The sequence below is a fragment of the Papaver somniferum genome, unplaced genomic scaffold, assembly GCF_003573695.1.
Source record: "Papaver somniferum cultivar HN1 unplaced genomic scaffold, ASM357369v1 unplaced-scaffold_114, whole genome shotgun sequence".
NCBI classification, from domain to species: domain Eukaryota; kingdom Viridiplantae; phylum Streptophyta; class Magnoliopsida; order Ranunculales; family Papaveraceae; genus Papaver; species Papaver somniferum.
This window is the reverse complement of record NW_020620381.1, coordinates 2,401,029-2,424,025: the sequence shown is the minus strand read 5'-3', so window position 1 is coordinate 2,424,025 and position 22,997 is coordinate 2,401,029. Positions and strand designations below refer to the sequence as shown.

The window sequence follows — 22,997 nt, the reverse complement described above, 5'->3', positions numbered from 1 at the left end:
GAGGCAATTATCGGAAGACCATGGATCGCAGGCATCAAGGGAGTCGCCTCGACTTATCATCAAAGAATAAGATTTCCAACATATCGAGGGGTGGTGGAAGTGTTAGGAGATTTCCAATCCGCAAGACAGTGTGTACAGCTGGATATCCAACTGTTTGAGGGTGAAAACGGTTTCTGCTGATCTCGGTAATTTCGTGTGTATGGGTGAGAAATGTGTCTAAACCCTAAACAATGTACTGCACGGGAGTACTTTGATTCGAGATATCAATATGTACAAATCCGGCATAAACCAAGAAATGGCAGTTCCATACTTGCTTTGGTCACAAAGTGAAGGAGAAGGGTTGGTCTTAGAGAGGGAAGCGAAGAGAGTGTTGAAGCCAGAATAGTTGATTCTGAAGAGGTGGTTGTTTTACGACTTGTATCATAAGGTAAGGCTGGATGGCCAAAAATAGAAATCTACCAGGTGATTTTTGAAAGCTGTGTATTTTCTCCTGACCAAAACTTGTTGTTCGGTGGAAATAGGTAAACCTATTTATACAAATCGTAATAAAACGTATCCTGGCATCCTAAGAAATGAAAGCGATTGAGACTTGGTCATACACCTGCAAGACTAGAGATTATATACTCTGTAGCATTGTCAGGCACTATAACCGGTACAAATTTAGCTAGTCCAACATCTGCAATTTTTCTCATATAGTTTATGTCTAACAGTATATTCCTTGGTTTCAAATCCCGATGAATAATTGGTTTTGGAACTGAACTATGAAGCAATGAAAGACCACAAGATACTTCATAAGCAATTCGGAACCGAATAAACCAAGGAAAAGGTGGAGTTCCTTCTTCGCAGAACACGCGTTCACCTAGACTTCCATTTTCCATGTATTCATACCTAGACAACCAATATCTGAAGGGCCCCAAGTAGTAAAACCAAGTTAGGATGGCGTAGTTTGCTAAGAATTTCAACCTGCATGATTAAAATAAAAAGTTGGAAACTCACAACTCCAGGAGAAATCCAACAAATCCATGAAGAATATATACTAACGTCCATCAAGAACTCCTATTTCTTGGTATTGTCAGATTCATCTGGTTGAAAAACCTTGACAGCAACTGGTGTATGACCAAGGCTGTATCTGTAAACTTTTCTATATCCTCCTTCACCAATCATCTTGGCGTCCGAGAAAAAGTCAGTTGCAGCCTCGATTTTAGTGACAAAACTATCAATACATATGAAATATAAAAAAGATAAAGAAACTTTAGTAGCTCCTATTCCACATGCCTAATCTTCAACATAACTCGAAATCTTCGCTGCTTCCAAGTTCTCCAATGATCCCAAAGGTTGTAAGTTTAGCATCACCGTTGTTGAAGATCCGTAGCTATAACAATGAGAAAGAGTCGGTCTCGATCATTGTTATACAATGTCATAGTATTATTACACGGTGTCAAAGTCCAATTGCATCACAACTTCAACAATAATACTATGGTGATATGTATCACTCCCCCTTATTCAATACTCCATCTCACATGGCAATTACTCCCCCTTACACAATGATCCGTAAACCATATGTCTTTGTAGTGTGAACTACATATTAATTCTCCCCCTTTATGTCAATAAAATTGGCAAAGGTACAAGAACGGGATCATAATGAATTCCGAAAGAGACGTTTCATAGACTAAAAGAAAAATACATACCAACTTAATTTAGATGCAATCATAAAGCCGAAGCTAAATGCATTCATCAAGGAGTTTTAAGATACAGGATAACCCCTCTAATATTCCACAACCACACACCCCGCAAGATTTTACCATTAAGCACAAGTTCAAAAGAACTCTCCCCCATTGATATCATTCCCGAAAGAACAACAAGAGTGACCTTAATTTAGAAAGAAAAGAAGGATTTTTGTTGGACACCAAAAAACCATGAGAGTTATTTTCTATATCCAAAACTCAATTAAACTAATCACAAGTAAACCCATGATTAATTTAATCGAAATACACAACCAAATTAAACACAAAAAGTGATCAATTTAATTGATCATGCTCAACATAAGAAAACTTACGGACCTTACGACTAATTTAAACATTAGGAAATGATTAGCATATCCGTTCATACACTCAACATAAGAAGGGACTTTTTGAGTATTGCAATATATGGAACAAGGTAGATCAATACTGCGAATATACAAGGATTCATTCTATCTTAAATCATTATTTGCATAACAATAATAGACATCATCCTTGTTCACAAAATATTTTAACCCCATCAAAGAATTGACAATATAGGCTTAACTTTTGTATTTGTCAAAATTATATTCATTCTTTCATCAATACGTGAATACCAACTCATGAACGACTTTACTTTTGACAAGATATGGGACAGACAGATTCACGGACGCAAACAACACAAATCCCATAACAAGTTGCAATATATGAAATCATAAGATTAATACTGTAAAAATCATCCTTCAAATAGTTTTTTAGAATTTAAACCCAATAAACCTAAAAAACAAGAAGAAGATGAAAATAATAGCTACGTGTAGTAACAATCATGGCTATTCCAAACACTAGTTATTCTTCAAACTAAACCAAAAAGAAGATATACTAGGAAACAATGCCTTGGAGATATTCTTTATCGTTCCCGAACTCATTGTCTTCAACAGCCATTGGAACATAAGGATCGTGGAGGAAGGAGTCAATGCCAACGACCCGTCTCAGCTGATGATGACGAACCAGGGACTTCTGAATTTCCAAAGACCTTATTATGCAAGCCTTTATTTCAACAATCTCCATTTTTACTTCCTTCAACTCATCAAGAACATTAGAAAACTTCTGAGAGTTCGAAGGAGCAGCCCTTGGATTTCTTGAATTCCTCCTTTTTCTTTTCAGGGAAGAAGTTACTGGAGATTTCTCTTTTTCCTTGATTGATACCTTAACAATCATATTGACATCTTTTCCATCCAAAGACATGATGCAAGAAGAACAGCTATAAAAAACTGGTTTCGTGAATGGAATTCATAATCTCAACAATCAGTCTTAAGATATAAAGAATATCAGAGAGGAAAAAGGAATGTAGGGTTTGAAACCTTAGTATTGGTTCCCAAACGGCCAACTCTAAACCTTATAAAGAGTAGAATTGTCGATAATAACCTTCCTTTTACTTGATAGAGAAGAAAGACAAACCTAAGAAAAAAAATCTTTTCCCAAAGCCTGAACGGTACATGACCTTGTCTCTTTTGATCAGGCACATGAGACAAGATGTGCCAAACAACACAATCATGTTGTGTTGCGATGAACAACAATTTGTCCACTATTATCCTAATGAGAGGAATCCTCTAACCTTTGTCTATCAAAACGATTTGACCATACATTCTTCTCTAATGGTCTTGTCTTGTCCTTGGAAGCTAACTTCTTAGACGAAGATAAAATCCTACATACCTCATCGGTCTTCTGAGCAAGTTTAAGCTTCCTTGCTAATCGATTTGCTCTTCGTTAAAGTTTGTTGGCGTGCCTTACTTGATGTTTGTACTTGTAACACCTTGATAGTTCATGACTCCTCATAGAACATAACGAGCACGTCAATCTTGCATAATATTCAGGCATCTGAATTGTGCAAGCAGCTAGGCACATAGTGGATCCTGAAATATCATAACTTGCGTTTCCAAAGACTGGTCAATTGATTCATCCAACTTGATTGGGTTTTCTTCTTCACCAAAACCATCAAGATTGATATGTGTATTGCTACATTTATCAAAATCAATATTTTCACACAGAAGAGCGACACTTGATTTCCTATCTTCATCAGAATCATAGATATCAGACATCTCATCAAGTGTTACAACAAGACCTTTATTCCTAGTGTATTTTCTACGATTTGGGCATTCGTTTGAAAAATAGCCAAAACCTTTACACTTAAAGCGCTGAGGTATATCCTCGTCATCAGCCTCGTCAGCATTCCTATTTTTAGGAGGGACGCGATTGTGAGGTTTATCTGATGACCTAGGTTTGTCTCTTGAAAACCGTTTACTTCTCTTCAAAAGAAGATCCCTAAACTGTCTTATAATCAAGGAGACTGATTTGTCAAGATCTTCATCCGAAAACTCACCCTCAGACAGATCATCCTCAGAGACATAAAAACTTTTACCTTTATCAAGTAATTTAGTATTCTTTTGTACTTTAAAGGTAACATCCTTTCCGAATTTGTATATATGCTCATGATCAAAGATCTATAACTTCCCAACCAACGTATTTCTGAAGAGATCATCCAGGTTATTTCCCTCAATGATGGCATGCTTCTTAGTCTCGTATCTAGATGGCAGCGATCTGATAATTTTCATCACAATGTCCTTTCCAGGAATATACTTACCCAATGCAAAAGATGCATTAACAATCTCAGATACTTTGTGATTAAACTCATCAAATGAATCTTCATCTGCCATATGAAGGTCTTCCCAATAGGAATTAAGGTTTTGAAGCCTAGCTTCCTTTTCACTGGAGTTACCTTCAAATACGGTTTCTAAGATATCCCAAGCATCTTTAGACCTAGTGCAGTTTGACACATGGTGCTGAAGATCTTGGGTAATGGCATGAATGATGGCATTCAAACCGTCGGAGTTTTGCTTTGCAGCAAGAATCTCGGCAGGACTGTATTCACCAATATTCTTGGGAATGTTTACACCTTCAGCTACAACAACGGGAGCATCATAGCCATTAACAACATATACCCATGATTGAAAATCATGCGACTGAAAAGCTCGCATAGAAATTTTCCACTATAAGTAATTAGAGCCATCGAAGATTGGTGGTACGTTAATAGAGATAACACCTCTGTCCATAGAGTCAGATCGCTACAAACACAGACTTGTAAGGTCTTAAACGTGTTTGCCTTCTCTGATACCAATGTAAAAAAAGGGGGTCTAACAACACCACCCAATATTTCGCTTAGTAATCTGTATGTACAAACTCTAAGAAACTTTTAATATAATCAACAAGACTCAATCAATTAAAATTTTATCAACGAGTTTATATCTCTCTATTCATTTGATTTACTCAAGCAGGAACTGCGAGTTCTAATCAAATACAAGGAATGACTTGGATGGTACCAAAGACTAATATCCATGTGTCAATCAATGAAATCAATAACCGTTAGATCGGATACTCTAATTGATTGAACTTAACACACAACCTGTATTATTTCAATTATAAAGATAAACAATATAATACGAAAATAGAAATAAAACAAACACCAGAAATTTTGTTAACGAGGAAACTGCAAATGCAGAAAAACCCCGGGACCTAGTCCAGATTGAACACACACTGTATTAAGCCGCTACAGACACTAGCCTACTCCAAGATAACTTCGGAATGAACTGTAGTTGAAACCTAATCAATATTCCACTGATCCAAGGTACAGTTGCGCTCCCTACGTCTCTGATCCTAGCAGGATACTACGCACTTGATTCCCTTAGCTGATCTCACCCACAACTAAGAGTTGCTACGACCCAAAATCGCAGTCTTTAACAATAAACAAATCTGTCTCACACAGACTCTATCAAAGGATCAATCCGTCTCCCACAGAAAAACCCTAAAGTTTTTGTTCCTTTTTTTGATATATAATCAAGGCGAATATGAACCAATTGATAATCTGGTCTTATATTCCCGAAGAACGGCCTAGAGTTATAAATTACCTTACAACAATCTTAACCGTAATCGAAAAAAGACGTTGTGAAATCACAAACAATGAGACGAATATTTTTTTGATTACTTTTTATATTTTTCCTATCGGAGATATCAATCTCAAGCCAATCGTTTCGGTTGTACTCGTACGATAGAAGATGCAAGATCATAACACACAACTACGATAAAAGTATATCGGTCTGGCTTCAAAATCCCAATGAAGTCTTTAAGTCGTTAACCTGGTTTTATACAAGAAAACCAAAGGTTAAAGGACAATCGACTCTAACAAGCGCACTAGTATCGCACGAGAAGTTTGGGGATTAGTTTTGCACAGATGCTAGAAATTCCCTTATATAGTATTTCAAATCAGGGTTTGCAATCTAAGTTACTTGGTAACAAAGCATTCAATATTCACCGTTAGATGAAAAAACGATTTAGATTCAATCTAATATTTCTCAACCGTTAGATCGAAAACTTAGCTTGTTATACACAAATAAAATACACGCTTCTAGGTTTGTGTAACCATAGCCAAACGTGTATATTTGTTGGTTCACCAATAGTCAACCAAACGGTTAGCCATATGAGCATTTCATATCACCATGTTATTCTTTACCATAACTAGTTTTATTGACTTCAAAATAAACTAGTTAAAAAGTTGTTCAATTGCAAGGAAATCTCATGTACTAAACAAGACACAATTGAAGCAAAGATGATGTGATTCACTTGAATCGTTTCATGAACTATATATCCACGGTTTGCATACTGCATTCCTTAGTCTTTATAAGAGTCAATTCACGTTCATCATCTTCAGATATAACCTTCTCAAGTTCGCGGACTTAAGTCACCGGATGAAGTACACAAACTCCAGCAGAAATTCTCGGGTCGAGAACTTCTGCCAATTCGCGAATTGGGTTCGCGGACTGAGTTCGCAAACTTAGCTCACACACCTTTCCGGTTCTCTTGAACAAAAAAGTGCGCAAACTTTGGTTCAAGGAATAAGGACTTGTACATAATTGAGTTTCCACAACAATGTTCATGTTCACAATTGGTTATATAATCTAAACTCTCATTTCAATCATTGAAATATTCTTAAAGGACGTTATACAGTTGTTACACTTTTTCTCGTCAAAGCAATTTTCAAGATGATTGAAACGTATCATGACTTTCGTCACTAGGTAAAGATAAACTTGATCGAAGCGAAAAGCTTACCAACACATATTTCGAGATATAGATAGGCGAGATATACTTGGCTCGAAATACCAAATGTGTATAATCAAAGTCTATATAACAAACAACTTTTGTCTCAAAGATTAGGAGATAGAATAGATAGACTTTTGAGTGACAGATAAGTTCAAGTCTCCACATAACTTTTTGTTGATGAAGTTCCACCGACTTCTTGAGTAGTTCTTCGTATGGTATGATGAATCTCCATGGAGTTATTGAGCTCAACTATACTTTTCTATCCTAGTCCGAAACTTAGCTATTGTAGACTAGAAATCAAGACTTATAGTTTTGATCACTAACATTGACAAACATGCTTGAGATAGCAACACATGCGAGGTCGGCCGAACAATGCTCTAACAAAATCAAAAACAAAAACAGGAGGGGAATCGAAATTTTTTAGTTTTGAAAAAAAAATTATTCTTTTCTTCTTCTCTCTTTCCTTGACGTTCCTCGTTCGATTGGAAAACCCATCAATATTTTTAATTCGTTTTTTGATTGGGAAAATTGCGTAGAAATCATCAAAATATGTTTTAAATGGAAGTTAAAGTGGCATGTTCGATTAGTGTAAAAAAATACTAGTTTTGTAACCGAACATTCTGAAAACAAGAACACCAAGAACACTTCGGTTATCACGAATTTAGTTTTTCGTAACCGAACTCTGAATTCGGTTGATTCATAAAATATTCTAAAACTAGTTAGTAACCGAACTCTACCCATAATACAAAAAAAGAATAAAAATAAATCAATGTAACCGAACTGTGTTATTTTTCCCACTATGTTGAGTTATGATTTAACCGAACTTTGCTTATTCTGTTCGGTTGGTTCGCAAAAAATTCTATAATTTCTAGTAACCGAACTCTACCCATATTACAAAAATATTTTTTTTTTCTAATGTAACCGAACTGTGTATTTTGCCTACTATGTTGAGTTTTAATTTAACCGAAATTGTCCGACTATGTTCGGTTTGTTCGCTAAAAATATTGACAAACCGAACTCTTCACTAATTGCATACATGAGGAGTTCAGTTAGATATGCTATCCGGTTAAAGTTTGCGAACCAACCTAACATTACTTTGTAAATCCTATAAACAAAGTTCGGTAACATGTCTATTTACCGAACGACTAGAAACCTCCATTAAAGAGCGAGTTCGGTAACCCGCGTGTTTCAAAAAAGTAACCGAACTACACTTTTAGATGATTTTGGTAACATGATCATAAGGTAACCGAACAAACCCAAATCTACTCTAAAAATTTACAGTTTTTTGAAAACTTGGAGCAATTCAACCAACATTATTTAATTTTGAAGCATACCTGGGTACCCAAATACCCTTCCTTCGATTGTGGTTGGTAAAATCCATCGTTTTTCATGTTTTCCTTCTTCATCTTCTCTAAGTTTACTCTGTCAATAATCCTACTTCTTTTAAAAAAAAACCGTCTGATTTTTTTACCTCACTAATTATCTTTAACTTAATCATCTCACTAATCATTATACTAACTATTATTAATACTATCTAATCATTATCCAAAATTAATCAGGAAGGTAATTTAGATATTAATATAAATATTTTGATAAGGACTTATTTAGATTTACTTTTAATGTGTTACCCACAACAAAACCAGGAAAAAAAAATGATGTCCCAAATAGGGCTGGCAAACAAGCCCAAAACCCGCGGGTTCACCCGGCCCGGCCCGTAAAAACCCTAACCCGGCTCGGCTGGTATCTAAACAAGCCGGGTTAGGGTTGGTAAATTGCAGGCCCGTGCACAAACGGGTTAACCCGGCCCGTACCGCCAAAACCGCGGGTTCAGCCCGTCAACCCGCCCTGGGTAACTTGTGAAGACACGTGGCGTCGCCCCTCCCATGAGTCCTATACGTGTCTGTCTCCCCAACTTCTATACTCTATACGTGTTCTAACTTCTCTACGCGTGGTATAAGAAAAAGAAAAACCTAGATAATTCCCTTTCGTTCGTTTCTCTAATTCTCTGAGAAGTGAACTCTGAAGAACTGTGAATCTCTAATTCTCAGAGTCTGAAGAACTCTGTCACTTCTCAATGTTCTCATCTTCTTCTTCTTAGCAACCTAAATCAATCGTGATTCGTGAGTCCGTGACTCTTGAGATTAAACATAAATCAATCGGATTCAGTTCATGTTAGCCTACAAGCGGAATTTGTTCTTTTGATTTGTGGATAACAAAAGAATCTCAATCATCAAAACTCAAAAGGTATTATTACTTTAATTTGCAGTCTATTTTCTTTTTGGATTGTTAATATAAAAACTTTTCTGATTTTGTGGTCTTATTAATCTAACTATTTGCAGTCAGTCTACCTTTGTGGTCTTATTAATCTGATTTTGAGTTTTTGACTATATGTATATCAGTATATGATTCTAGTTCTCAGTGATTTCGATTTTTGAATGTGTGAGGGTTTGTGTTAGTATAGATTCTATAAAATCATAGATGGATCTTATTGAAATATTGAATACTGATTAAGTATTGTTGTTGAACCTTTTTTTTAATGATTTTCTATGAATTGTGTGTGTTGGATTTGATTGATCATTATTTTTTCCCTAATTGTAGAAGGATACTTATTTGAATAGGTTCAATTATACACTACAGAAGAGCATTGTTTGATTGAAATGGAAGTAAAACCCATATGGGAATTTTGATAATTGGGTCCAGGGGGTTTCTAGGATCCCGCAGGGAAATTGGGTTTTGGCTTTATGTGTCTATGTTTGATTAGCTTAAGGAGAAGGTGACAAAGTTTCAGGGAGAATTCACCTGATTGAGAATCTAAGGATATGGGTAGTGACTACTAGTTAGGTTATGCTTAATGACTTGTATTTTGTACAAATTATCTGTACTTGGCTAAATCATCTCACTTCTTAGTTCACTTTTGAGATAGGTTTCTTTATTCATCTATCGGAGTACTCTTGTTGTTTGATTGTTTAGAACTCTGTTCGGTGATACTTTTGTTGGTTGATTGTTAAGAGTCTAGTCTTACCAATACTCCAGCAAGAGCTAGTAGGGGAACCCAGTTCAATAACATCTAATGGGTCTGTTTCACAAATTACATACTCTAATTTATTGGCAGTGTACTTAAGATTATATATATGTGTAGTTGTAAGTTGTGTACCCAAATAAATCACATGGACAAGGTCAATGGTTCGCAAAGGGGATGTTTTTTTTCTTGTTTCTCCTAGTTGGCTCCACAATTTTTTGCATATAGTGGACAAGGTCAATGGTTGACTGACTGGTGAAAATTAAGAAAGTGTTTTGTCAATTAGCATGAATGTCTGCAAACTGCAATGAACATTTATCTGTCGGTGGTTCATGTAGGATAACATCCATGGATGACGGTGGAGCCAATAAATTCAGCTGACAAAGGAAAACACTAGAAGGAAGAGGATTGGCCTTTTGTGATAGGATATGTAAGCAGCTAAGCATGGCATCCAGACTGTAGTAGCATCACGATCATGCGGTGAATGCGATTTACAGTTCTGATAACCTTAACTAGATTGAATTCTATTTGCAGAGAGTTTTAAATTTTTCTGTAGCTTTAAATGTTTGAGCAATTCAAGGTGGATTTAAACAAAAAATATATAGGATGGATGTCTAACTGGGAGTAGTACATGATCTTTTCTTTGCCAAACCCAATGTTCATTTTCAGACTTCTTATATGTCTCATAAAAACATTGAAAGCACCTTTACCTTGCATTTCATTTCTCATCGCATTATATTTGGGAAGGGACCATTAACAATAAATAAGATTTTTTTTTTTTGGCAGTGTACTTGAGAACAAATTCAGTGGGATAAGAGAAGGATTCCGAAATATTTATTGGAAGTGTACCTTAAGATAGAAAGAGAGTCCAGCAAGTGAGCATCCAAGGAAGGTTCCTGTCGCAGACACCTGAAAAGCAAGTAAGCAAACCAGACTACATTTTTCACCAAGGTGTCTCTTTATACTTGTAGGCTAACATGAACTCATTGAACTGTCAGTCCACTTACAATCATAAGAGGCCTTCTTCCTGATTTATCCATTAAGATTGCACCCAATATTGTTGTTGGTACCTTTTAATCAGTTTGTTATTTAGACTTTAGCTTAGTTTTCTCAAATTCTGAGTATTGTGCTTCTGATACGTTGTTTACGTCTTGTACATGGAATGGCATTGTGTATGTTTCCCTTCCAATAATCGTCGATCAGCCATCTTTTGAGTTTATACTTTATATGGACATTGTTGAAACTTGAAGATGAAATTAGATTTGGCCTGGTTATGTAGAATTTAGAATGAGCTGATGCTAAGACAGCACTGCAGGTCAGGTGTTGTTGACACTTGACATGTTGTTGTGAATTTGGAAGATGAAAGTTTTTCAAATGTTACATTTTTGATTTCAAATGTTCTGACTTGCTTTTTATAATTGAGATATGATAGGGTGAGGGTTTGTGAAAGTAAATGCTTGTTCTTATGCTCACCATTAGGCATAAATATAATGCATCTAACTTATTATAGTATGCTTATTTTATTTCCTACAAGTAAGTAAAGTAATGTACTGATTTTTGAGTCTGACCTATTCTTTGTGGATCCATTATTCTAGGATGTCAAGTGTACAAGAACAGTATAACGATGTTATGAGTAGTGAGGATGACGATGTTGAAATGGTAGATTCTGAGAATGTCTCTGCAACTGTTGGTTGTGCACCTACAGCTATTTCAATTGGAAAGAAAGGAAACAATTCAAAGAAATCTCGACTTAGATCTGATGTTTGGGACTTTTTTGACCGCGTTAAAGAGAAAGATGGAACAGAGAAGGGAGTGTGTAAGGCTTGTAAATTTGGATATAAATATGAAAGAAGCAAAGGCGGAACCTCATCTATGAGAAGGCATTGTGTCCTCAGCGTCAGTCTAAGGACATAGGGAAGATGATGTTATCTGCAAGAAAAATTTAACAGTTATTGGACGAACTTGAGTCCTATATTGGCTATTGCACTTGTGTTATATCCTAGATATAAACTTCATTATCTGAACTTTGCTTACTCCAAGTTGTATCCTGATGTAAGAGTACTAGAAAGAAAAGTTAATGATGTGCGTGATGAAATGAAAAAACTTTATAATGAGTATTGCATCTTTTCAAGAGCTTCTGGAATTGGAACTCAGAATTTGGGTACTCAAACCGATGGGAATTCTGCCCATCAAGGAAGTGAGTGGTACGAGGTAATTTTGAAGCTTATTTATTACGTACATGTGGTCTTGTATTATTTTGTGTTTTATCTGTGTGTGTTTGTGAAGTTCTTGTACTTTATTTTCTCATAGAAGATAACTAGTACTTTGCTCTCATTTCTAACTTCTTTCTTGTTTTATGCAGGAATACGCTGCAACACAGGAAAATGGTGGTGGTGATCTGCAATCTGACTTGTCAGAGTTAGATCTATATCTTAGTGAGAAACATCCTTGTCAACAGAATCCATCATTCGACATCCTAATGTATTGGAAAGGCCAGGAGCAACGATTTCCAGTTTTTTCAAGAATGGCTGGGGACATCTTGTCAATTCCTATTTCAACAGTCGCTTCAGAATCTGCATTTAGTATTGGCGGAAGGGTAATTGATCGATTTCGGAGTTCCTTATTACCTGAAAATGCTGAGGCGGTGATAAAAACTCGTGATTGGGACCTTGGAGTTGGTAAGTGCCTATATTGCATTTAGTTGAATATCTAAATTTCATATTTAACTTCGATGGTTTGTATCCATGTAGGAAAAGAAGATTTGGATGAGGAAAATGGGCTTATTGGAGAAGATGTATTAGGATTTGAACTTGGTGTATTGGAGGGTGAGGCATTGGAGGATGGCGAAGTAAGTTCTTATGCGTCTAATTAGTATGCGTAGTTGCATACTTCTTCAATATAAAGCGGGCTAAATATGCAAATTCTGACTTTTTTCTTTTCTTTTGTTTGATTTATTTTTGCTTGGAATTACAGATTCATAATAATGATTAGTTGGAGCAACTCAAAGATAGACATGGAAAATGAGAATGTTTTTTGGACAAATTGTTTTTTGGACAGACAGTTATCACAGTGTCTCCAAATTTTGTATAGAAAAGAGATTGGAGATGTTTTTTTGGACAGTTATCAGTTTTTGGTTTAACCACAATATATATTTTGTGCAGGATCTATGGTATGGTAAAATGGTATTACTAGTTACTACGATATCGATTCTCAAAGGGTATTTTTCTTTGTTGAACTGTGTAATTGTAACTGTGACTGACTGACTGTGTAACTGGTATAATGGTATTACTATTAAACAGTTGTTACTTGTTAAGATTTTCAATTTTATCATTTTGTTTCACTAGATTTTTAAATTTTGATAGTGTCACTAGTGAATCTGTTGTTGATTGAAAATTTGAAATGAATCTAAATATGAAATGAGTTATGTGAATGTTATGTTAGGTTGCAGCAGTCTTGCCCAGAAAACAGTGAATACTCTGTCAGACAATTCAGATCTGACATACGGGCGGCCTAACCCGTGAGCCCGCAAGTTCAGCCCGTTACGGGTACGGGTTGAAGAAATGCTAACTCGCGAAGAATTTCCACCCGCGGATTTCGACCCGTATTAACCCGAACCCGTAACGGGCCAGCCCCGCCCGGTTGCCAGCTCTAGTCCCAAAAATCGTTCAAAAAAAAAGAGTAAAACCGAGTGGCTCCCCTGTTCTTCCTTCCCCTCTGTCTCGGCTTCACTCTCTCAGCCTCTAAAGTCTACTGAAAACTAATTTCTCTCAAAATCAAACGCTAATCAGTGTTGTTGCTACGGATGGAGTCTTGGTGATTTGATTTGATAAGGTATTAGGTCTCTACTACACTTAACTCATGAATGAACTCGATCCCTGTTTAAATATCCATTTTGTTTATTTGTTTAAAATGTTGAAATGAAATCTAGGTATTTTGAAGATAAATGATTCTTATGACTACTGAAACTAGAAACACTTGAATCAATAAGCCTCGACTGTCTTTCTTAGCGATAGTAAGAAGTGGTTAAATTATGTACATCAAGAACCTAGCAAATAAATTTTCAGTGTTAAATATGCACTGTAACTGTTTGTTTATTTGTCTGAAAGATCCAAATGCCATAAAATTTTCATCCACTTGTCTAAGAAGTGGTATATGATGGTGCATCTTGGTCTTCTAGACATGATATAGTTTGGTCTTAATATCATTAATTTCTTTGTCTGTATCTGTATGGTTCCAAATTAAATCTATAGATTACGTGCTGGGTATATTGTTTTGCCATTATTTGCAGTTGATTGCAATACTGATCGATGCTCATGATGGTTACATCTATATCGATGAAATGATATTGGTTTCATTTGACTAATCAGAATCAGTGGCGTCTTTCTGGTTCAGGGATGCAGCGCATGCATGTGAACAAATACTACTTTGTTTTATGTTGGCTGAACATTAAAAAGAGTATCATCACTCCTTGCGCAGGCTTATTTCGTTTGCAGTGTGTAAACTGTAATCAGGTAATGTCTGCTAATGAATTTACACTTAGTTCATATGTTTTTATCGTTTGATGCTATAGAGTAGTACTAGTAGCAATTTTACTTTTTGTTATTATTGAAGTTTGATTGGTAATAACACATTTATTTTAGCTTAGGGTGGTGCTATATATGAAAAGAAACCTTCTCTAAGGTGCAAAAGATATTTCATATTTACAGAATAGATCTCAAATCTCAACTCTCACAACCTAACTCACTATTACTGATTTTTCGGTATACAACTAGTTAATCTTGATGCAACAATATCAACAGCTCTCCAGTACCTAAGCCACCATTTCTCCTTTCTACAGAGTAAAACCAAGAATAGACCCCAAAACCCTACACCCACACCAAAAATAACAAAACCAAATAACAAAACCTTATCTCTGGCATCATTTTCTTCTTCTTCGACATTCACGTTCGTAGTATCATCAGTGTTGTTACTGGTAGGACCAATAGGATCACCCTCACAATGCTTCTTGGTAGGAATACCACATAAAAATTCATTACCAAGGAAAGCTAATCCATCCACCCCCAGACCTTGGAAATGAGCATCTTCTGGGATTCTGCCACTCAAGTTATTATATGATAGGTTTAAATACCCAAGAGAGTTTAGTGATGTGAATTCCATTGGGATTTCTCCAGACAATTCGTTGAAACTGATATCCAAGGAATCTAAGCCAGTCATGTTTCCGACAGTTCTTGGTATTTTACCATCCAAGTGGTTATTTGATAAATTAAGCATTGAAAGCCCTTGTAGTAAACCTATCTCTTCTGGTATATTTCCTTCTAAAATGTTGCTTGATAGGTCCATTCCGGAACTGTATCCTTTTAAGCGTGTGAGGTACTGTAACACGCCATCAATCCTTATGCGTAATTGAATGTCTGAGATAAGCCAACCACCTCCCAAATCCGCAGTTAAGTCATTAGGCCTACTTGTTAGCGTCGTCAAGTTTCCTAACCTTCTTGGAACTGAACCAGAGAGATTGTTCATTGACAGGTCTAAAATTTGGAGTCGACCCAAATGGCTGATCTCTTTGGGGATAGATCCATTGAACCTGTTTGACCGTAAAGACAGGATCCGTAGATATTTAAATGAACCAACAAATGTAGGTATACTGCCTTCATAGTTATTGTTTCCCAAAGTGAGAACAGTCAACATCTCAAATCGTTGAATGAATTTTGGAAAGATACCTTCGAGGAAGTTATCGCTCAACATAAGATATTGAATAGGTGCTTGTTCAAGCTCATTTGGGGCATTTCCAATTAGATTATTCATCCCAAGATGTAGAGAAAAGAGAGAATTGCAGTTTCCTAAACTAGAGGGTATTCTTCCATTTAAGGTGTTGTTGGACAGATTTAGAGATTGAATGTTCCATGACCCCATGTCTAAGCCACTGTTTGTACAGAAGGAGAGGGGTATTGTACCTGATAGCTGATTACTTGACAATGAAGCATAACGAGAATTTGAAAGCCTTTCTCCCACTTCGAATGATATTGTCCCACTGAAATGATTCTGTGACAGGTCAAAATATATGTTTTTTTGAGATGGAAGAGGAAGTGAACCCTGAAGCTTGTTCTGGGCTAAATTTAAATAGATGAACTTATCTTTATTAAAATGAAAAACTTTTGGTAATGTTCCTTGGAGGTTGTTTTGCGAGAGATCTAGATAATCCATAGTTTGGTGCTTGAAGAGACAAGATGGGATGGATCCCATAAGATTATTATTTGACAAATCCAATCTATTGAGATTTGTGAATCTGCAGAAGAAAGCCGGAATATGTCCTTTCATATTGCATGATTGCAGCTGTATGTTTTTCAATTGAAATTTTGACGGATGCAAGTGTTCATCAATTTCTATGGTTATGTTATTGAAGTTTAAATTCAGTTCTGTTAGGCTTAATTCATTGATGAAAGAGTTCAATGAGAATATTCCTTCAAGAGAGTTGGAACTAACATCTAAATACTTGAGATTGCGTAGCTTGGTGATGCAACTTGGTATTGTATTGCTTAGTCCGTTGGAAGAGAAGTAAAGTTGTTGAAGATAAAGAATCTCACAAATTGACTCGGGTATGGGTCCTTGCAATTTGTTGCTAGACAAGGATAAATATCTCAAGTTTTTCATATTAGAGTCCAGAGAAGGAAGGTAACCTGTTATGTCGTTGTCAGAGAGGTCGAGGTACTCCAATTTTGAAAGATTCACAATAGAAGAAGGTAACGAACCCTTAATGGAACAGCCTGGTGCAATAAGACTAACCAATAACGGAGCATTCAAAATAGAACTTGGAACTGAACCATTTACATAAGTAGATGTCATCCACAGTAGTTGGAGTTTAGGCCATTGACGTTCAAACATGGACGTAAGATTGACATATAGATTAACACTTGCTCTTACATCAAATCTTTGAAGCTGAGGAAGATAGGGAATGGATCCTTGCAAACCAAAACAACCGGCTAGTTCAAGAACTGAAAGGGAAGTAAGATTAGCAATCTGAATTGGTAATGACGAAATGAGGTCAGTATTAAAATTCATTTTTAGAGTTGATAGCCGTGTAAGATTAAGGAACTCATGGATTGGAAAAACTGAAATACCACAAGCAGATAAATGAAGCTCTCTGAGATGAGCAAGAAATGATATTGGTTTAGCCCAATTCTTTTGGACAGTTGCCTTAGATAAGTCAACACCACTCAGTCTAAGTACCCTCAGATGGACTAACTCTTTAACCCAGTTTATGGATGACGAGATTAAGGGAAATTCAGAAGCTGTATAACCCAAATTTCTGGGATCAGATGTTTGAACATAACCAGAGACATCAAGGTATCGTAGAGATGATAAATTGGCAAATTGTGTCGATATTGAACCGGAAAAATTTGAACTGGCAACGTCAAGGTGAGTAAGATTTTGGAATTTTGAAAGCTGGTATTGGACTTTTGAGTAGTCCAGCTCATTGAAGCTAAGATCAAGATACTCCAGGTGAGTTAGATTGAACAATGAAGGGGATATTGTACCAGTAAGCGACGTATTTGGTGCAGGCTGCGAATAATCAGAAATCTCAAGGTTGATTTCACGGTCTATATTTCGGAGATTTATTGAGATGACATGAGATGATTCTCCAGAACATTGAATTCCATGCCAAGCACAGCAAGTTTGATGGCTGTCTAATTTCCATGATGACAGACGATCAGAAAAGTCGGTTAGGGAGGATTTGAAATGCAAGAGAGCAATTCTTTCATGATCATGACAGGCATAAGAGACTTTTGAAAGTTGAGTGATGACTAACAATGATGATAAGAAAAAGATAAGACGAATGTGAAGACTATAAAATGGTAACTGAACATTTTTCTTGGGGTCATTCATTTCTAGGCGAATTCCTAAGCGGCCTATAAAAATGTCTCTTTTCTTTGTTGTTGTTGCTGCTGCTGTTGCAACCCGCTATATATAGATATCACAATGTCACCAGTTGACATTTTATGGTGGTGGTAATGGTACTATGTATAATAGTTGAACAGGTTGTCATGATATGTTGCATTGAATTATTGACTTGGTGATAGTACTACTGCCACCAAATGGCTTCGAAAGAATCAAGGTGCATGCCGCTCTCACTAGGGACTGCCAGTGATATACTGGAGGAAGGTTCATGATAATTGAGCGTCATAAACAATTTCGTATTATGTATTTGCCCAAGTTTATGTGATGAATCTGAATTTTGATTTTGTTTTTGTTTTGTTAATCCATGTCTATTGTGATGACATAACCATAATCTTGTTTTGTTTATGTTTCTTTTCAGATCTACTGTGTGAAATCTTATTTGGTAAATAATCGTCAACTTGCATGCCGCCCAATTTGCTGGATAACAATATTGTGCAGGTGCATTGCTTGTTCTGCTAGGTATGACCATATATAATATATTTAATTAGTATCAATTATTGAGATTTCCATTGATTAATGTAATATATGACTGAATTCTACTTCACATCGTTCGAGACTGCATAAGATTCTTCTAATTTGGTGCTTCCATTATGGAGTTATTTTGCCTTTGGTGCCAACAGACGGGTTTGGAACCTGGATTTGTCCTGTTTTGAGTTGTCTTCATGATCTAGCTGCTGACTGTAGTAAAATGACAAGTCATAATACATATGAGATCACCATTATGAGTTTTTACTAATTCGACGTGCTATTTTAGCTGCAATAGTATCAAAGCCTATTTAGTATCTAAACCATTGGTAAACCCCAGAATTGTATTCCAAACCAAAAACCAAAGTACCATAAAACAAGTGACTGCATCCTCACAACTTTTATTTATAGGTACTTCAGTTCACATAGCGAAGGTTATCTACTCAATGTTAAAAGTAAGACAATTAGTAGAAACTGTAGATATGATGAGCATACGCTATATATACCAGCCGCATAGTACTAGTAGCAAGTTGACATCAATTTATCCTGTTTTGAGCTTTGAAACTCAAGTGTAGCTTTGATTAGTAAAATCAATTCCATATTGTTGAAGTTTGATCGGTAATAACACATTTATTTTAGCTTAGAGAGCTATAAAGAGCAACCACGTTTAAGATGCAAAGGACATTTCATGTATAGAAATATCCATTTCTCAGATGAGAATTCTCACAAGAAAGTAAATGAATGTGCCTTCTGCAATGACTAAAATGCAACTGGCAACACTTGTAGGGCTTTGCAAGTGAGTAATAATTTCTGATTCCGCAAAATGCAATGCCAAGAAAGGAATTACTCCTATAAGACTATCAGATTGCTAACACAAGCACTTAGATACATCAAGCCAACAATTATAAAAAAGAAAACAAAATTCAACTGCAGCAACACTCAAATATTTCCTCAAATTCATCGGTCTCAGGTTGAGCATCATCCGTGCCAGGATAGGCAGCGCCCATGGCAGGATTGGCACCACCCGACTGGTACATCGTAGTTATGTCAGGATAGGCAGCATCCATGTTGGGAACAGAACTCATGTCAGGACCAGGACCACCCAATTGGTACGTCAAAGTTGTGTCAGGATAGGCAGCACCCATGCTAGGATCGGCACCCATGTCAGGATAGGCAGCACCTGTGACCGAACCGGAACCACCTAACTGGTACACCATGGTGAAATCAGGTCCGCAAATGTTTTGCAATGTATTCCACATGTTTTGGATATGCTCTAGGTCAGCTAATTTATCCAACCATTCCATAGAGTGGTTGAATGCATCCATGATGTCCATCTTTTCAGTCAGTGTTGCCTTACCTCCATTATTGATCTTGTTCCGGATTTCGTATGAGTAATTCTCAAATGAGTTCCTTGCCTCCACCTTCTTCTGAAGTTTTTCATCTTCTAACTTGTACAGCTCAGCCTTTCGAATCAACCTATCAATCTCAGCCTGTGACAACCTTCTTACATCATCTGAAACTCTGACACTATCTTTATTCCCTGTGTGCATGTCCTCAACAGTAACATAGAATATACCGTTCGCATCGACCTCATAGCACACCGGAAACGAATTACTAATATCAGAATTTTCTGCAGAAAACCTTGTCAACTCAAACTCACCTAACAAGTTGTCCACACTGGTTATATATTTATCACCCATCTCATACACATTAATCTTAAGACTTGTACTGTTTTTATTGTTTTCCTTACAGAGAGTGTAAACCTGTTTATTCTTGGTGGGAATGGTTGTCTTCCGATGGATAAACACATTCGCAGGACCTTCTTCTGGCTCAATAAAAAGAGTAAAAGGGGTGACATCCAACAAGACCAAATCCTGCACCTTTTTATTATACTCACCACTCAAAATAGCAGCTTGCACTGCAGCTCCATATGCCACAGCCTCATCAGGGTCGAAACCCTTGTAGAGATCCTTACCATTGAAGAGATCCTTCAATAGATACTGAACCATTGGAATTCTAGTGGATCCACCAACGAGGACAATTTCGTCAACACTGTACTTGTCCATCTCAGCAATAACCAAACACTTCTGAACAAGTCCCATACATTTTTGGAACAAATCCATGTTCAACAGTTCAAACTGAGCACGGCTAATGGTTGCACGAAAGTTGGCTCCTTCATACAAGCTATAAACTTCTACGGTTGCCCGAGTAGTGTATGTGAGGATCCTCTTTGCGCTCTCGCAAGATGTTCTCAACCTGCTAAGAGCCTTTGAGCATCCACTAATATCCTTCTTGTGTTGCGTCTTGAACTTCCTAACAAAATGCTCTAACATCCTGTCATCAAAGTCCTTCCCTCCCAGATGGGTATCTCCGTACGTAGCCTTGACATCATAAGTATTATTGTTAATATTGAGTAGCGAAACATCGCAACTTCCACCGCCAAGATCAAAGATAAGAACATTCCTGGCAGAAGCCCCAAAAGCCTTCTTCTCAAAACCGTATGCTATTCCAGCCGCTGTGGGTTCATTGATGATCCGCAGTACATTGAGGCCAGCAATTTTCCCAGCATCTAAAGTAGCTTGACGCTGAGAATCATTGAAGTAAGCAGGAACTGTAATAACAGCATCCTGAACACTTGAACCAAGATAAGCTTCGGCAGTTTCTCGCATCTTAAGGAGAACCATGGCTGAAATTTCCTCACTGGTTAACTGTATTTCCTTTCCCTTATAATTGACTTGAATCATGAGTTTATTCTTTTGGCCAGCAATTACTCTAAATGGCCACATCTTGATATCTCTCTGAACGAGGCTATCGCTTATTTTCCTGCCAATCAAACGTTTCACATCTACAAAACAGAAAAAAAGATATTTAGAAAAAGTAATAGTAACTCTTCTCCAGAAACGGAGGGAGTATGAAACTACTAACAGGGCCGTTCCTGAACTTTTTTTGCCCCGAAGCAAAAAAAAAATTTATGCCCCCCAATTTATTTATTTTTTGTACACAACTGTAACAATGAAAGATAATTATTAAATTATAAATGAAAGAACCAAGATTAATGAATTTCCTTATAAATGAAAGAATACAACTTAGTTGTGCTTGCAATTTGAATACAGGTAATAGCTACTGAATATGGTGCAATAACCATGAGAAAAAATGGACAGTAAAAATATAAAATCAATCATAATTATGGTGCAGACCCTAATTCAAACAACCGAAATCAATTAATCATAAAATTAAATTACAATTATACCAAAACCCCCAAATTTCAAAACCCTAGGTTTAACAATTTCAAACAAAAAAACAACAACACTGGAATCAACTATTGAACACCCTCAATAAAGCCAAGCACTAAATAATTGTTGAATTAAGCATGTCAATATAATTAGATCCATCAGATTCAAAAAAAAAGCCAACATCTTTTATAAACCCTAACTTTCTCTATTTATATGTGTTTTAGAATCAGATAAAGGGAAAACGAAATCATATTATTGAGATCATATGATTCTCAATCAATGATTTAAGACTCGTAGAATACAAAAGGACATATAATTACCTTGCTCCTTTCGTTTTAGGCTCAAAAAGAAAAGGCAAAAGTGAAAAAGAGTTCTCTATGAAGAAGTCGAAAATTTTTGACGAGATTAACCAATATTCATCATTAAGTCCATATTTAAATTAATTGAAACGTTTGCCCCAAATATTTATGCAGTTTCTCAAATAAGTCCCTAAGTATATTATTTTTTTACGAATACCCCCAATATCAAACAAGGCTTTTTCTGCCCCCTGGGCCTTGCTGCCCCAAAGTGGGCCTTTCCCTGATTCCCCTTGGGGGCCGGCCCTGCTACTAATGTGTAAGAAACTAACAGGGCCATGAATTGTAGACATTCAACTGATGTAATGGTGCCAGAAAGCTTACTGAAAACAGTGTTGGTAGGATTCCTAGCAACTTGATTTCTAGCAGCTTCACCAATCATACGTATCGAATCATTAAAAGCAACATAAGAAGGGGTAATACGATTTCCTTGATCATTAGAGATAATCTCAACACGCTCATTCTTCCATACTGCTACACATGAATATGTTGTTCCTAAATCTATTCCTATGGCTGCTCTTGTCTTTCTTCCAGCCATTGCAAAATGCAAGCCCGTGGAAAGAAACCCTCTCAATAAAAGCCTGTTTCAAATAAGAAAACTAACTTAGAAACTTGTGGTAAAGTGTTGAACTCATATAGTACTAGTTCACAAGTGAAGTCCTTGCTTCATTTGGAGTCAACTAAATACCCTTGGATGACTTCGGTGATGATCCGTCATTTCAGCTAATATCATTCCCGTGTCTATGAAAGCTTAGGCTAGTTGCACATGATTTTCACATCTAACTTAAAGCTAAGCACATATTAGTTCACACGAGAGAAAACTCTGAGATTTCTACGCGACACAAAAACCCCGTCAAATGGGTAAACGCAGATTTTTCCACGAAACGTCTGGTTGTGGAATTCATAATCTTAAAACTAGTGTTTCAAGATGCCTTGATATAGCTCCATCATGGAAGATGACTTGGATTTGGATAGTCGTCTATCATGTTTGTTTGTCCTTACATAATGTCTAGATTTAATATCGTCCATTCGCACCTTCTTGTGGTGTAGTGCAACTAGAGATTTATCTTAGTTCTGAAAATGATACATGACAAATCAA

At 36.5% G+C, this 22,997-nt stretch overlaps 1 protein-coding gene and 1 long non-coding RNA gene across 4 annotated transcripts; one reads left to right on the top strand and one right to left on the bottom strand.

The window, feature by feature from the left end:
- Nucleotides 1–13,606: 13,606 nt before the first annotated feature.
- On the top strand, nucleotides 13,607–18,541 carry LOC113328804. 2 transcript variants are annotated; one of them, XR_003349567.1, is made up of 3 exons: nucleotides 13,607–13,719; nucleotides 14,256–14,399; nucleotides 18,203–18,541. It is a non-coding gene; the product is annotated as an uncharacterized LOC113328804 (long non-coding RNA). The 2 variants fall into 2 exon arrangements; XR_003349566.1 differs by having other exon boundaries at nucleotides 13,609–13,719; nucleotides 14,281–14,399.
- A 379-nt stretch (nucleotides 18,542–18,920) lies between these two features.
- LOC113328893 (heat shock 70 kDa protein 18-like) lies at nucleotides 18,921–22,562 on the bottom strand. Of its 2 annotated transcripts, none has more exons than XM_026575884.1 (2): nucleotides 22,223–22,562; nucleotides 18,921–21,154 (listed from the first exon to the last, which is right to left on the bottom strand). In XM_026575884.1, the coding sequence occupies exons 1-2, from the start codon at nucleotides 22,434–22,436 to the stop codon at nucleotides 19,233–19,235; spliced, it is 2,136 nt and encodes a 711-aa protein (XP_026431669.1). In that variant the 5' UTR covers nucleotides 22,437–22,562; the 3' UTR covers nucleotides 18,921–19,232. The 2 variants fall into 2 exon arrangements, with proteins under 2 accessions (XP_026431669.1, XP_026431670.1); XM_026575885.1 differs by lacking the exon at nucleotides 22,223–22,562 and adding an exon at nucleotides 21,863–21,946.
- Nucleotides 22,563–22,997: the final 435 nt, after the last annotated feature.

Excerpts from the sequence above, each read along its gene's own strand:
- LOC113328893 (XM_026575884.1), bottom strand. The coding sequence starts at position 22,436 with ATGGCTGGAAGAAAGACAAGAGCAGCCATAGGAATAGATTTAGGAACA. Across the intron at positions 21,155-22,222 it reads TCCTACCAACACTGTTTTCA|ATGTGAAACGTTTGATTGGC; the intron begins GTAAGCTTTCTG and ends TCTGTTTTGTAG.